The sequence below is a fragment of the Leopardus geoffroyi genome, chromosome A2 (assembly GCF_018350155.1).
Source record: "Leopardus geoffroyi isolate Oge1 chromosome A2, O.geoffroyi_Oge1_pat1.0, whole genome shotgun sequence".
NCBI lineage: Eukaryota > Metazoa > Chordata > Mammalia > Carnivora > Felidae > Leopardus > Leopardus geoffroyi.
Genome location: NC_059331.1, coordinates 168,235,421 through 168,250,853, shown reverse-complemented (window position 1 = coordinate 168,250,853; position 15,433 = coordinate 168,235,421). Strand labels below are relative to the sequence as shown.

General features: G+C 51.4%; 1 protein-coding gene across 6 annotated transcripts in view; it reads right to left on the bottom strand.

The window, feature by feature from the left end:
- DNAJB6 (DnaJ heat shock protein family (Hsp40) member B6) overlaps positions 1-15,433 on the bottom strand; it is a 67,640-nt gene that overhangs the window by 21,500 nt on the left and 30,707 nt on the right. For 3 of the 6 annotated variants that reach the window (XM_045496326.1, XM_045496327.1, XM_045496328.1), the window contains exons 6-8: positions 4,597-4,728; positions 2,378-2,519; positions 1,782-1,852 (exon numbers count right to left, since the gene is read on the bottom strand). In XM_045496326.1, the coding sequence (XP_045352282.1) occupies positions 1,782-1,852; positions 2,378-2,519; positions 4,597-4,728 (345 nt within the window). Of the gene's footprint in view, positions 1-1,022; positions 1,853-2,377; positions 2,520-4,596; positions 4,729-13,214; positions 13,596-14,591; positions 14,697-15,433 lie in introns of those variants that run through there. The other 3 variants (XM_045496329.1, XM_045496331.1, XM_045496330.1) reach the window with 3 other exon arrangements.

Here is a 15,433-nt window from a genome sequence, read left to right as displayed (position 1 = left end):
ACCCGGGACGCGCCGTCAGCACCCGGTGTCCTCGGGGGACCGCCGACCTGCTCTATCAAGAGGTTCACCCGCCCACCGTCACTGACGACTGTAAAATTCCACGTCTGTTTAGTTCCTGGTATTCACCACGGTTCCCCAGGAACAGAGAAACCGTCTATCCCGACAGCACAAACGCGAGCAGGCTTTCCAGCGTCAGAATTTCAGCTCGTGAAACCGCATCCGGCAAAGCCCTTTCCGGTGACCTCCCTCCACGCCGCTCTTCTCCAGAGGCACGGAGGCCTCAGGACAACAAACGTCGGCGGCTTTCACGGTTTTCCCTGGGTTCAACGGTCTTCTCATACTCGCAATGAATTCTGCAGTGCTTTGCTTTTTTAAACGGTCTCTGAGATTTTCTAAAATATCCCTTGTTTTCAATAAAGACACACTTGGTTTTGTAAAGTTCCCGATGCCTTCCAACTGGGCCTGCACAGAGGCCAATGTGTCCGTCAGGGAGTAAGCACCTTTGGTCCTCCCCTCCTTCAGGCAGGACCCGGCTGCTCATCCAAAACAAAGCCGAGTGGGGTCATTCAAATGCAACCCGAGTCTAGTTTGACATTCCTGTGGCTGGAATTCTAGTTCTTAACGGTGACTGTGACAGATTTTACACCTTGAGAAACAAAAAAAAGGCCTTTATTTTTGCCCGCATCTCTGTCACTGCAAGACTGTGCCGTACATATCGCATCTTTAAGTGAGCTCGCGTCAAACGTACCCTAGAAAACTAGAACCTGCTAGGAATGAAGAGCTGCATAGCTGTTTCTTTCTTCTCTGTAAAACTGTTACCACACGGGAAGTGTCAATACGCTGCTAATCATTCTAGAACGTAAATAGGAGACTCTTCGTACTCTCCAAATATGCTGAGGGAAAGGAACACATAGAACGGAAGATCGGCACCCACCTTCACAAACAGAAGGACACGGTAACGAAGCGGCCCCGCGAGCCCAGGCACAAAATCATACGCAGACACAAGAAGACTGTAGCCCCACTCAGGAAAGAATGCACCAAACACATTCGCATTTATTATTTTTTTTAAGCAAATGACAAAGACCCAGTTACCAGCTTTACTTTTTTAAACCTAAGCTTAACATTACATATTTAAACAATTGTCAAAACTTACTAAGTTGCCAGCATTCATGCACTAGAAAAACATCCTCAATTTATATTAAACGAGAAATGTATTACCATTAATGCATTAATATCTCTCACTACTAAATACTGAAAAAGACTGAAATTATTTTTTTTGTGGAAGATTCATCCTGGCAATGTTAACTTCACAGCAGGCTGACTCTACTTGGCTCACGTTTCAAACACGATGGAAAAGCAGGTCCGTGCTGGTGTTAGTGTACGAAAGGGTCACGGCCACCTTGGATCACGTTTAATAAGAAAGCAAAGTGCATACAGAGATTTACAACAATTTTAAAGACAAAAAAAAAAAAAGGCAAAAACAAAAACAAAAAACAAAACGAAACAAAAACCCAATGGTCCTATTATGTGGTCCCAACAATAAACTCAAGAGTCTATGACAAATAGGGCTCCGATGAGCCGTGTATAAATACTTTAGATTAGGTACAGTTATACTGAGAGTCGAGTTCGTGTGAAATCTTCAAAAACAATGTTTCTGTTACTCCTCACCGGCGCCCAATATGGTTCGTTACGGTTGTTACAGTTACGTGTCTGTTACTTTCTGTTACGCGGCGCGAGCGTCGGGTGTTACTTGTTATCCAAGCGCAGCAGCTGCTCCTTACCATTTATCGTTAAGGACTTTAACTGGCCGTTCTCTTCAACTTCTACTCTTTCCTCGCCATTCTCGACAATTCTGAAAGAGAAAACGCACTCAGAGCCTGTTTTTAATGTAAACGCATGTGAACATATCTGCGTATTTTGAAAACACATCGTGCCCGCTGACAGACGTGAAATCGCTCGTGCGGGGAGGGTTAAAAACACAGCAGCGGAAGGCAACCTACTGACGACAGTCCCTCCCGAAGACAGAAGACACGTTTACGCTGAGGTAAAAGTTGTCGCAGGTACACATGGCCGAACGCTGAACACACGCACAGACACTAGCCATCAAAATGGCAAATGTCACCAACAAAACTCACTACCCGTGAACTGTGACGTCATCACACGTGTCAAGTGTGCCTCTAAGTGAGCGTTATTTCTGATACGTATTATTCAGCAGAGGTTTAAAAGCAAAAGCTCTAATTTGGACATTAAAAGATCCCAATGGTGCCAGATTTAACAGACACCCTGTATGTCAAGCTACTGGGGGAGGTGGTCAACAGGAAATGTGGCACCCGTGAAATGTTACACCTACTTATTTAAAGAGAAACAAACACCATACCTCTTTGTAGTGATTTTTCTGCCGTTCACCATTTTCGTAGAAGTGGATATAGATTTGAAGCTGCCCATCCCGCTGCCACCAAACGCCGTGGACGAGAAGGAGGTGAGGCCCCCGTGACCCGCCGACCCGAAGGAAGTAAATCCTGCCGGAAAACAGCATGTTCAGTACGGGTTTAATGCGAGTCTGAGGAACCCATCGGACGAGGAGAGCACACCTAAGCAGGGCGGCCGCAGAGCCGGGGAGCACACGGGTGCTGCTCCAGACCCCGGGGCGTGGGGCAGAACCCTGCTCCCCTTCTGGAGTCCTACACTTCCTCTCCCTCTCCTTTACATGGTGCTCTGCGGGCGCACGGGCATCTCCCCCCACCCCCCCACCCCGGGTCAGAGGCCCCCAGCTGAGCACCACATGGTGCGCGGGGGACCGGGACGGCGGTATGCACGGTCGTGCTGCAGGGACGGTGCGGCTTCCCCAGCGGGGGTGGCCCCCCCCACCTCCTCACCTTCTTGCGATACGACCACAGGAGAGGAAACTGAGTTACCAAAAAGCTCAAGTAATTTTAGAAAGAACACTGCAAGTAGTTACGTGACAAAGCACGGACCCACACGTTTCAAGGACAACGTCCTCAATCATGGCCGCCACACTGCAGCTGAAAACCCCCGCCTTCCACAAGTCACACTCACTCGAACCAACGTCTCCTACTGAGGCTGGTCTGCTGGTCTCTGGGGCTTACCACCTGTCCCACTTGTGAATGTCCCCATTAGACCGAACACCCACACTCCCTGAACGCAGCTCTGCACAAGGCTCCTGAGGGAAGGTCTCCGTCCACACGGGCCCATCACCACACATTAGACACAGTTCCTTAAATGAAGGCCTATTCGATGATATTTTACACCAGTTTTGTTTGACTCTCCCTTAAACTTGAGCAAATTAACCTTCAGCATACTGCATGCCTGTCCCAGCAGGGTCTGCTGGAGAGAGGCTGTCGACAGAAGCCCTCTGCACCCGTGTCCAAGAGAGCCAACGACCTCCCTGTTACAGCACGGGCCTTGAAGGGAGGAACGTTTTGAGCTGCTTTGCAGGGAGCCTTCATAACGAGCACTGCCAATTCTAACCACGTAGCATTTGAAAGAAAAATCAGAGAATCAAAAACACAAGTGCCCTCTGTTAAGAGGACTACATGACCTTCAAAATAAATCAATAAATAAAAGACCCTAATTTTTCAGGTAAACATGTAATTGTTACCATGCCATGTGCACATTACTCAGATTGGTGGGCTGCCTTTATTTGTTGTTAAGATTTCATTTTTCTAAGTAATCTCTACACCCAACACGGGGCTCGAACTCACAACCATGGAGATCAAGAATCTCACGCTCCTCTGACTGAGCCGGCCAGGCGCCCCTGATGCGCTGCCTTAAAATGGCCCCTCGGCCACTGTGTGTGGCAGAGCAATCCCACAACTGCAGCCCCTAGTGGACCCCCCTGAGCCATGGTCACTTGCAGACGCGGCTCGGGGGGGGGGGGGGGGGGCGGCTGTGTTAACACCTCCCCTCCCCCACCTTCTGATCCCATCAACCCGGACTCTTCTACGATCATCCCTATTGTTTTTACAGCTGCCAAGGAGGTGAGACAAAAAGAGGATCAGGCAGTTTGTCTCCGTGGGTTTTTTCAGTTATTTACTCAAATCAAGTAACTCGTTTTAACCAGGAGTTTCATTAAATGTTGACCTTTAGAGGCGCCTGGGTGGCTCAGCGGGTAAGTGTCGGACTCTTGATCTCGGCTCAGGTCATGATCTCACCGTCCTTAGGTTCGAGCCCCACATCGGGTTCTGCACGGACAGTGTAGAGCCTGCTTGGGATTCTTTCCCCCTCTCACTCTGCTCCTTCCTCTCTCAAAATAAACAAACATGAAAAGTAAATAAATAAATAAATAGACATTGATCTGTAATAGTAAGATCAGAAGTGGGTTTTCAGGGGCACCTGGGAGGCTCAGTCAGTCGAGTGACCATCTTCAGTTTAAGTCATGATCTCGCTGAGTTTGAGCCAGCCTGCCTTGGCTCCTCTGTCCTCTCGCTCTCTCTGCCCCTCCCCCACTCATGCCTGCTCTCTCAAACCTAAATACTAAACAAAAAAAAAAAAAAAAAACACAACTGCATTGACTGAAAGTGTTTATCAGCATTAATGTCTGTTCAGATATCAGAAATTAGATCTAAAACTTAATACCTGTATCCAAGGAAGAAAACCCTCCTCCAAATGACGGAAATCCACTGAAGGCAGAGAAAAACGACCCTGTGCCTTGGTTCCTGCTTCCACGGGGGCCTCTTCGACTCCCAAAAAAGTCCTCAAATGGGTCTTCTAAAAACAAACACAGTCACGTTTTATTTTTCCATGGGAGAGCTGCAATGAGGGGAAACGGTTTAATGCCTTAGAACACATTATCGCCTCAGAAGAAAAATCTCCACGAGAAGTTTTAACACAGCTCGTCTGCAGAGCAACCGAAGTTCATCTACTAAACCAGCAGTTTTATGGACTCATTTAACTCAACTAAAGCTAGAATCCATTAGGAAATAACTGACTGCTGACGCAATCCCCGTATGTACAAATACAAAATTCGGGACCACTGATGTGTGCTTCAAACTCCGACGGGGAGAGGTTTTAACAGCCTCTGAGCAAGAGCCGCGAGGCTCTGTCCCCGCTGCCACCACCTGCCAGGGAAAGACGGTTCCGCACGCAGGGAGCTGCCTTCCCCAACGTAATCCAGAGACAGAAACAAAAATCGGTTATTCTCACATTTACATAACACACAGAGACTGTTATATCAAGCGAGGCAAAACGTAACAGCTCCTGATTCTGGGCCACAGTGTTTAAGAATTCCATTTAGTTTTCCGTAAGCCTGACGACTCAAAAAAATTTAAGAAAGGATTAGTCAAAGTCAAACTTGAATAATGCACTTTACGAGAAAATTACTAACACAATAGAAAATGTATTGCTCTTAAAGATACCAAAATGCTCCTGAAAGTAAGAACAGTCCATTTATTTTTGGTTCAATGAGCACTTACCAAAAACATAGGAATACAAACTTTCCTCTCTCTGTCTCTCCCCCGCTTTGTACTCTCTCTCAAAAGTAAATAAATAAACGTTAAGGAAAAAAAAAGAAAAAAAAAATGCATTCCGGAGAAAAAGAAAAGTAACGCGTTTCAACCCCACAACTACAGAATCCGTATGGTGTAGGTGGCGCCTGGGTGGCTTAGTTGGTCCAACTTCGGCTCAGGTCACGATCTCGAGGTTCAAGAGTTCAAGCCCCACATTGGGCTCTGTCTGGGCTGACAGCTCAGAGCCTAGAGCCTGCTTGGGATTCTGTGTCTCCCTCTCTCTCTGCCCCTCCCCCACTCGTTCTCGTTCTCTTTCTCTCCCTCTCCCTCTCCCTGCCCCTCCCACTTGCACGTTGTCTCTCTCTCAAAAATAAACATGAAAAATTTTTCAAAAACAAAAAAGAATCAGGATGGCATTTTTTTTTTTTTTTTTTTTTAACAACTGGGCAAGAGTGACCAGAGCAGGGAAATTCATACACTGGAAGGGGAAGGACAGTCAATATGACAAGTCAACAGACAGCGAGCACTGGCCCCAAGCACAGATGGGGATCCACAATCCAACTCAAGTTCACCAACAAATGCGACCCAAGGGACGCAGCACGCCAAGGTCAACTCTGTCCACGGTCTGAAAAGATGGGATGCAGGGCCCTGAGCGATCGTGAAGGGCTCGGCGCGGCCGGGGCAGCTTGAAGCCAGCTCGGAACAGGGGCAAGGAGACGGCACAGGCACAGACTCGGCCTCGAGACCGGAGCTGCTCCACGCCAATCGGCTGGCCTGCTTTCTCTAATGCTGCATGTAGTAAGATGGGCCAGAAGGAAACGTCTGGAGAAAGATCTAGAAAGGAGGTGCCAGAGGAAAAAGGAGAGCCCGTGTGCATCCCCGTGCAGAGACACGGTAACAGATCCCAAGTGCTTGTTGTTGGCAGGCCGCCCGGAACTGTCCTGTCGGAACTTCGCTCCCACACTGCACGGCCAACGCTACCCTCTACAGAGTTAAGTTTAAGGAAATCCCTTAAAACCTACTCTACAAACGGGGCTGGGCGTACCGTCAGCCCATCAGAAGCACAAATGGAAGTGAATCACGAACTCTGTCTAAAACTAGTAACATACTGTGAACTTCTCAGGAGGCTCATCCTATCAAATAAAACCCAAGCGACCGATTTACGGGTCCCTCCTTCCCTTAACCCCACGACCTACACACCCACGGTGCCAGATCTCCTGTCAGAGGTCCCTGGGGTCAACCCCCACACGGAGAAACAGAAACCTCACGAATGCAATTTCAACTCACGGTGCGGAAATTCTCACTCTCCCCTAAGAAGTAACCACTAAGAACGGTTTTCACCTGAGCCGCGTGAGGCTCTGACGCCCCAGACAACGCTGTAAGCAAGTTGGCCTCCCTCCCCAACACGCCAAGCCCGCACCTGCCCCGAGTCCCCCGCTGCCTAAAGCCCAGCTCGGCTGCGGCCTCCTGAGGTTCTGCGGGCAGCCAGCTGCGGCGAGGCTCCACCGCCGAGGACGTGCGTGGGCTCCGGGCTCGCTCTGAGCGAAAAGTAGCCCTGGATTAGAAAACCCTATTCCTCAGAAGCTACTTCAAAAGCTGGCTTAGGAGTGTGAGCCAGGCCGGTGGCTTTTCAGTTTACTTTTTCTTGGGTTTTTAGAAACTCTTATCTTGCTCAGCCTAAACGCGTTTCTTTAATTCGGGTCGTCGTTCTAGTCACTGAACTGTTAACACGATTTCAAATATTAAACTTAACAAAAGTTTCACCCTCAAAACGAAAAGCCTCAGTTACAACCGTCGTGGTGACACCAGAAAACACACTCTCGGGGGTTCTCTTAACATCATGCTTACGTTGTTAAAAGCTGCCACTGTGAGACTGGACAGACCTTTACGAAGATTTCTCACCACTGGCTGTGACCGGTCTGTACGTTTTCAAAAAGTCGTTCAGGAGTCTGTATCGTGACCTTTTGAAATCTTTGGCCCCCAAACTCAATACGCTGTTTTAAATTTTTTTTTTTTCAACGTTTATCTTATTTTTGGGACAGAGAGAGACAGAGCATGAACGGGGGAGGGGCAGAGAGAGAGGGAGACACAGAATCGGAAACAGGCTCCAGGCTCTGAGCCATCAGCCCAGAGCCCGACGCGGGGCTCGAACTCACAGACCGCGAGATCGTGCCCTGGCTGAAGTCGGACGCTTAACCGACTGCGCCACCCAGGCACCCCTCAACACGCTGTTTTAAAACCGTTCAAAGCAGTGACTCCGCTTCGGGGAAATCACTCCCCTCGAGTATGGAAATACCCCACTGCACGAAGAGAACTCAAAGCATCGATGACACGCTGAAAATTGAAAATAACCAAATTTTCCCCAGGTGGAAGAAGTAAACAGCATTTTAGACGCACATTTAAGTGACCATCAGGTTCAGGCTTCAGGAAAAGGTAGGGCAAGTAACAAGTTACAACTTAAACACGTGAAAGACGTTAACGGTGGGTTTTCAATCGTCTTGGTGGTGAGACAAATGTGGATTGCCTCCCCCCTTTTGCCGCACGGATACTTCCCAAATTCATTACTCCTTTGAGATTAAAAGGGATAAACATTACATTCACATTCTGGAAACACACCGCGACTCGGAAACTTAACATAAGGAAACGCGGAGGCCTGTTGTGCCTTCTGCCCGTGGGCACACGGGCCCCAGCAGCCCGCACGCTGAGGACACGCGGGGGAGGGACGTCGCCCCCTGGCCACGCACACGGGGTCCGAGCAGAACTTGGGAGGCCCGCACCACCCAGCTGCTGGCAGCCGACCGCCGACGGGAAGCCTTACCGGCCCCACGGTGGGCTGGACTCACGTGTTGCCTATGTTGTCCGGGTTCTCTTCTGCCTTCTCTCCGTCGAGCAAGCGAGAAGGCACCCGACGTGGCGAGTCCCAAAGAGGAAATACATTTTCACCACCGCCATTTATCGAAACACCTCTACCCGAGTGGACCTGATAGTTCCAAGCCGTGCCGGGGCCGGCGGACTCCCGGAGCCCAGCTCCGAACGCACGCCGACTGCCGGGACCTCCTTACCGTGTCCCAGAGGCCCGAGCCCGCATCTTCTTACTCGAGCCAACATCCCCCCTTCCTGGCCTCTCTTACGCACCCTCGCCAGGCTGGGGAAGACGCCCGCTCCCGTCCCCGTGTTTGAGAATCCCATCGCCCTGGCCGGGGGCGGCTCGTCTTCAGGGACGCTCGGGAGAGCCAGGATGCTGTCGGGCAGAGTCACGACCGTGCTGCGGGCTCTATTTGGAGATTAAGGGCCGTGACTTACTAAGACGAGCACGGGCATCGAGGGGACGGAGGGCGGGCTTGTGGGGTTAACTTGACACGTGGCGTGAAGGGGCCACGGGGGCTCAGGAGTTCGGTGGAGCAGTATTCCGGCTGCGTCTCTACAGGTGCTTCCGGATTAAGACTAACATTTAGATCGGTAGACCGAGCAAACGTACTGGCCTCCCCGTGTGTAGGGGCCTCAATCCGTCTGTGGAAGGGCTTGAGGGAACCAAGAGCCCCCCTCCCCCAGGTAGGAGAATCCCCCGACCGGAGGGGGGTGCAACCGAACGCTGGTTCTTGCAGCCTGCCAGCCTCTGGATTCTGGCTCAGACGGCAGCCGTGCAAACCCTGAACTTGCCGGTCTCCGTAATCAAGTGAGCCAGCTCCTTACACTACAAGTCAGTCCCTCAGAGACGGACCAATCGTCAGAAACAAATACATCAACAGAGACCTGACCGGCTCTCACGCAGGTTTTCAGACAATGCAACTTGTATTTCTGATCATTCTACAGCTACCTTCAGGCAGGTGAGACCTAAATACCACGTGAGGCGGATGCAGGTCCGAGGTGTGACCTACCCCGCCGCGCCAGGACTCTAGGTGCCAGGGGCCCCGGATGTGCATCAAACACCCCTTCTCAACCTCACAAGACCTCACCAGTGTCTCAGAAATACAAAACCAAATCCACGAAGAGGTCAGCGGCATTAGCAAGATACCGGTCAATGACAAAGTCACGAGGTCAAACTTAGGCCAAGAAGTACACTTAAGTGAACTCTGTGGAAAAATTTAGCACCAAACACATATAAGCAAACGTTCACACGCATAAACACATAACAAACGTTTACACGCATGCACACGTGAACACATAACAAATGTCTGTGTGCTGGTGTACAGAAAAAGGTTTACACGCACACATACAAGTGACAAATGCAAGCACGCACACAGGAACCCGTAACCAGTGCTGACACGCACGCACACAGGAACGCTTACGTGTGTTCGTTCTTCAACACGACGCCTGCTTCCACGTGTAAGTGCCGGAAAAATACCTGTGCGCATGCACAAACACATAAACACCGAGGAAATGTTCACACGCATGGATACGGAGAAAAAGCCTTAAGGAAACAAGTGTGACAGAGATTTAAGGCCATCCACTTTTCTTAAGTTTTACCAAGATTCAGTATCTGATAGATAACCACAAAACCTATTTGGAGAGACAAATCAAATAAATCCTTTAACGCCACGAACACCAGCACAGGAACAAAAAACTAAGAACACCATGATTAACACGGCTCTTTTTTTTTTTTTAATTTTATTTTTGAGACAGAGAGAGACAGAGCATGAACAGGGGAGGGTCAGAGAGAGAGGGAGACCACAGAATCCAAAACAGGCTCCAGGCTCCGAGCTGTGAGCACAGAGCCCGACGTGGGGCCGGAACCCACGAACCGCATGATCGTGACTTGAGCCGAAGCCGGACGCTTAACCGACTGAGCCACCAGGGCGCCCCCACGCCGCTCTTACCCCGCCATCCTGAAGCGAGTGCTTCCAGCAGCACAAAACCCAAGCAAGAAGAGACCTGCACTACTAACGACTTAAGGTACCAGCCGCTCCTTTCCACGCGGCCTCACACTATTGATTCCCCAGGCACACACAAAAACTTGGGGGGGGGGGGGGGTGGAAGAGCAAAACAAAACCTAAAAAAGATAATGGGCATTTCAAACAAGGAAAACCATCTACTCGGGCGCCTGGGTGGCACAGTTGGTCAAGCATCCGACTCTTGATTTCAGCTCAGGTCACGATCTCAGTCTGAGTTCAAGCCCTTCATCGGGCTCTGCGCTCATGGCGTGGAGCCTGCTGGGGATTCTGACTCTCCTTCTCTCTGCCCCTCCCCTGCTTGTGCAAGCTCACGCACGCTCTCCCCCCGCCTCAAAATAAAGAGATGACCTTAAATTTTTTTTCTTTTTTAAAGAAAAATCTATCTGCTCTAGAGGTGCCTGGGTGGCTCAGTCAGTTAAGCATCTGGTGCTCAATTTTGACTCAGGTCATGATCACACAATTCATGGGGTTCAAGCCCCCAGTCGGGCTCTGGGTTCACAGCACAGAGCCTGCTTGGGATTCTGTCTCCTTCTCTCTCTACCCCTCCCCTGCTTGCTCCCTCTGGAAAATAAACAAAACTTAAAAAAGGAAACAAAAACATCTACTCTAAACTATAGCTGCATCTTAAGTCCAAGTGACCCAGACAGGGACTTGTAAGAGGTCACCCAGCCAATCCCAACACCACGAGCTAAAATTAAAACACTCCTTTCCTACAACTCAAAAACCTGTAAACGTCGTTTTTTACAGATTCTGAAGTACAAAGCAACACATTTCTAAGGAATCTGAAACTAGGTGAAATGGGAACAAACAGACACCCAAGCCACGCCGCCGCGCTGCACGGGGCCCTCGGGAGAACGGGTGCGGGGCGCCTCCCCGCTGCTTGTTCAGCACCCGGAGGGGCGGCCTGGCACTGAACAGGTGGCATGTATTCACCGGACGAATGGACACCATACTCTTCAACTTTCCATGTAATTATTCTGTTACGCAACAGAATTTCTAGTTACATCCCAGGTGTGGCTGGGGCACTGTATTTTCTAAGAGTTGCAAGGATCTATCCAAGTCAGGGATCCAAACTACACATCCTGGACCGAAATCATCTCATTTTAGACCCCAATACAGAGGCTTGGTGCTCCGTGAGAATATGGACTCCTTGCTTTAGAAGGAAGGTACGAGAAGGACAGCAGCATGTCTGGTCCTGCAGGTGTCCTTTCTGTCCCCCTCCTACAGGAATGACGCTCTTCTGCTGTCTTACTCCCTCAGACGGCCATGCCCGTCCCACCTCCCTACACACGTGAGGAAGAGGACGACGGACCTCTGCCCTCTGCCCGGACCTGGGGCCCCAGAGCGTCTTTCTCCAGCTTCCCAGGAAGTGGTTCCCTTGACCACAGAACCCAACATTCCACACGGAACACATGATAAGCAAAACCTCCAAGGACTCTGGAAACTGACCCGAGCGAGGCCCAGAAACTAAATTAAAAGCTTAAGAACCAACTCGAGTGCAGGCGCTGGCTTCCCTTGGAAAATGACACCACACACAGAGGACCTGGCTGACCATGCGATTCAAACCCGGCGTGCAGAATCTCATTACAAGCCTCCATGCCCGCTGTGGCGCGACCGGCACCGCTGTGCTCCTGACCCAGGAAACAGGTCCCAGAATGACCTTTTCCAGAAGCCATTTCCTCCTCCCTCCTAGGGGGCATGGGTGAGGGAGGGGAGGGAGTCAGCGCATCAGCCGTCTTGAAACCACTAAGCGCGCACCAGAGAAAGGAGACGCCGAGGACGGCTAGCCCGGCGCCCACCCTCACTTGCCGGCAGAGTTTTACAGCAGTCAACTACTTCCGAATGCCAGCTCCACATCCCAAGAGCGAGAGTCGTCCGCTACGCACAGAACGACAGCCGACAGCTTGCGTTCCATTCTCCAGGAAAACCTGCCCAAAGCACTCTCCCTCCCCACCAAGAGATACGAGCAGGAGCAGGGGCCCGGGGGCAGCAATCCTCCTCGATCCCCTCGCTCACGCAGGACCATGGGCTGGTTGGGGTTTGGAAAAGGCCTCTCAGTATCGCCGAAAACCCTCTAACACGTGACGCACTTACATGGATTTTTAAGTCTCGTTCCCTGTATTCCTTCCCCGTCATGCGTGCCCAGGGATGCCAAGTGTGAAATCTCATCCCACGTGAACACGGAAGCACCTGCTCCTCTCCCGCCTGTGCACCTGAGTTCTGCTCTCTCCTAGCACATCTCACTGCAAACTTCCCCTACTTTCCCCTTCCAAGATTCCCTGCTTCTGAACCCACAGACAACTCTTCTTGAGGGAAGATTATGCCACAGGTTGGACTGTGGCCCCCCCAAACGACGTGGGATCCCTAAGCCCCAGGCCCCGTGAGCGAGCGAGACCTTATTCACAAACGGGGTCTCTGCCGACGATGCACTTAGGTTGAGCTCATCAAGGTGGGTCCAAATCCAGTGTCGCTAGTGTCCCCATGAGGGGAAATCTGGACGGAAACACACCCACAGAGGGGGCGGGACGTGAAGACACAGGGGAAGACACCTACGTGCGAGGACCATCTGAGGCCACCAGAAGCCGCACGGAGGCCTGGAAGGCGGGCTCCCTCCCGGGACTGGCCTCAACTTCGGCCTCCGGGACCCAGGGCGTCAGTTCCTGTCTTCACCCCCCAGGCCTATGGAGTCGTTCTGGCCCTCCCAGGGCCCAACGGGCTGGAATGCTGGCTTCCGACTCTGAGTGACAGGACGCCTGGGAGAGCCACTCTACGGCTCCCAGGGCCCCACCTTCGTCTGGTTTCCCTCGCTACTCCCGGGGGCCGCCACTCCCCGACCGAGGACCAGCTCAGGCACCAGTAATGCAGACACATTTTATTGCAGACACACGTCCTCCTGTGAGCCAAGCCCCGCGAGCGAGCGCGGCCCCCGCTCACGGCTGCACAGGCAGTGCCTCCGGCTCTGGCCCTCCGTCCTCGCTCAGCAGCTCCTCACTCTCCTCGCTGAGCTCCTCCACGTCCCACGGACTCGCCTCATCCTCACTGGAGGCGGACTCGAGCTCCTCGCTCAGGAGCTCGCCCCAGCCCCAGCTATGGCCCTCACTGGGCTCGTCGTCGCTACAGACATCAAGCTCCTCGCTACAGATCACATCCGACACCTCGCTGTCCTCTTCACTCAGGGCGTCTTCCGCCGAGTCCTCAAACCCGGGCTCCAGCTCCTCGCTCGCCACCTCCTCGAGCCCTGGGGAGCAAGACGAGGGCTCACGATGCTCAGTCCGGACCCGGTTCGGGACCGTCAGCTGTCGCCCTCCCCGGGGCAAGTGAGTCCGCTCCCCTCCATGACGCCCTCGCCCTCCCCGGGGCGAGCCCACACCCCCCGAGCCGACGGGCTGTCTCCTACACCCGTTTTTTCTTTCACGAGGCTTAAGAGATTGGCACCATCGTGAAGGAAAAGGCTCCCTGGAAATGGTTTTAGGTGGCTTTGGCTTTCCAACGTAAGAAGACGAGCCCATAAAAGGTCGAGTTATACCCAGATGTTTCCTCCAAACCTACTCGGGCCAGGGCTCTGAGGACTAAATGACACCAACGGCATCTAGCTGTCCGCCTCAGAATGCCGAGTAATGGTGTTCTGTAATAATAAACCACCACCAGCTCCCCCTCACTCAAATTTAGGCCATCCCTTCCAATTTACATTCGGACAGAGCTCAGCACTCGGGGAAGGACGTGAACACATTGAGCTGCCCGCGAAGGTACGGCTGGTCCCCTGGATCTCGGGGTGAGGGCGCTCCTGTGGGGGGCGGCTGCTGTCACGGGGACTTCGTCAGCCAGGCCCAGGCCTCAGCCCTCTGCCATAACGTGACGACCGTCGCTGGCCGGTCCGTGGGCACAGGACTGCTTGCGGTCTGTCCGATACCCTTCACACCTCACACTTTTCCATGGGTCTCTGGTTCTTTGAGCTCTTGTCCCCTTTCGTTTAGGGAGCCTGTCAGACACAGAATTTGATGCACTGATACTCGCGTGGGACACACATGTCTGATTCTGAGCTACTCTTCTCAGAAGGCAGAACAGGAGAGGAAAAAGAACCGGGTGAAAAATCAGGACTAAAAAATCACGTGCTACGACCAACGGACGTCACGACAGCCCCGGGTAAGTGGGATGGGGCCGCTGCTTAACATCAACTGAACCACTGCTACGGCAGAAACCCCCAGCCCTGCATTCGGATCTAGGCTACACGTACCGCCAGCAGGCTGTACCGTTACTTCGTACATGTAGCAGCCGTGGAGAGGTTTCTGTTCCTGTGTGCAAATCCTTAGCGCCTGAAAATGGAAGTCACCTAGAACACCTATGAGAACAGATTGAAGAAGCATCACTGACACACGAATCGTGGAAAATGTACAGGAAATGCCTACCGTTAAATTTGAACATCTTGGTGTCTGAAACAGAGGGCCCAAGAGTCTAGAATCACAGTAAGACTAGTTATCTCTTAAACAGGACTGAGTCCAAAAGAAGAAATTCCCACCAAAATGTGCTTGGTGTCCACAATCTCAGTGAAAATACACATGCACATAAACCTTTCTATACATACACATATCTCACAATTTAGAAGGTGTGAACATCGGGTATCAACAACTTACAGCCGGTGGGAAGGCAAGCTGGTGCAGCCACTCTGGAAAACAGTAGGGAGGTTCCTCAAAAAACTAAAAATAGAACTTCCCTACGACCCAGCAATGGCACTACTAGGCGTTTATCCACGGGATACAGGTGTGGTGTTTCGAAGGGACACATGCACCCCCTTGTTTATAGCAGCACTATCGACAATAGCCAAAGTACGGAAAGAGCCCAAATGTCCATCGACGGATGAATAGGTAAAGATGTGGTTTATACATACAATGAAATATTACTTGGCAATGAGAAAGAATGAAATCTTGCCAATTGCAATAACATGGATGGAACTGGAGGGTATTATACCGAACGAAATTAGAGAAAGACAAACATCGTATGACTTCACTCATATGAGGACTTTAAGACACAGAACAGATGAACATAAGGGAAGCAAAAATAATATAAAAACAGGAAGAG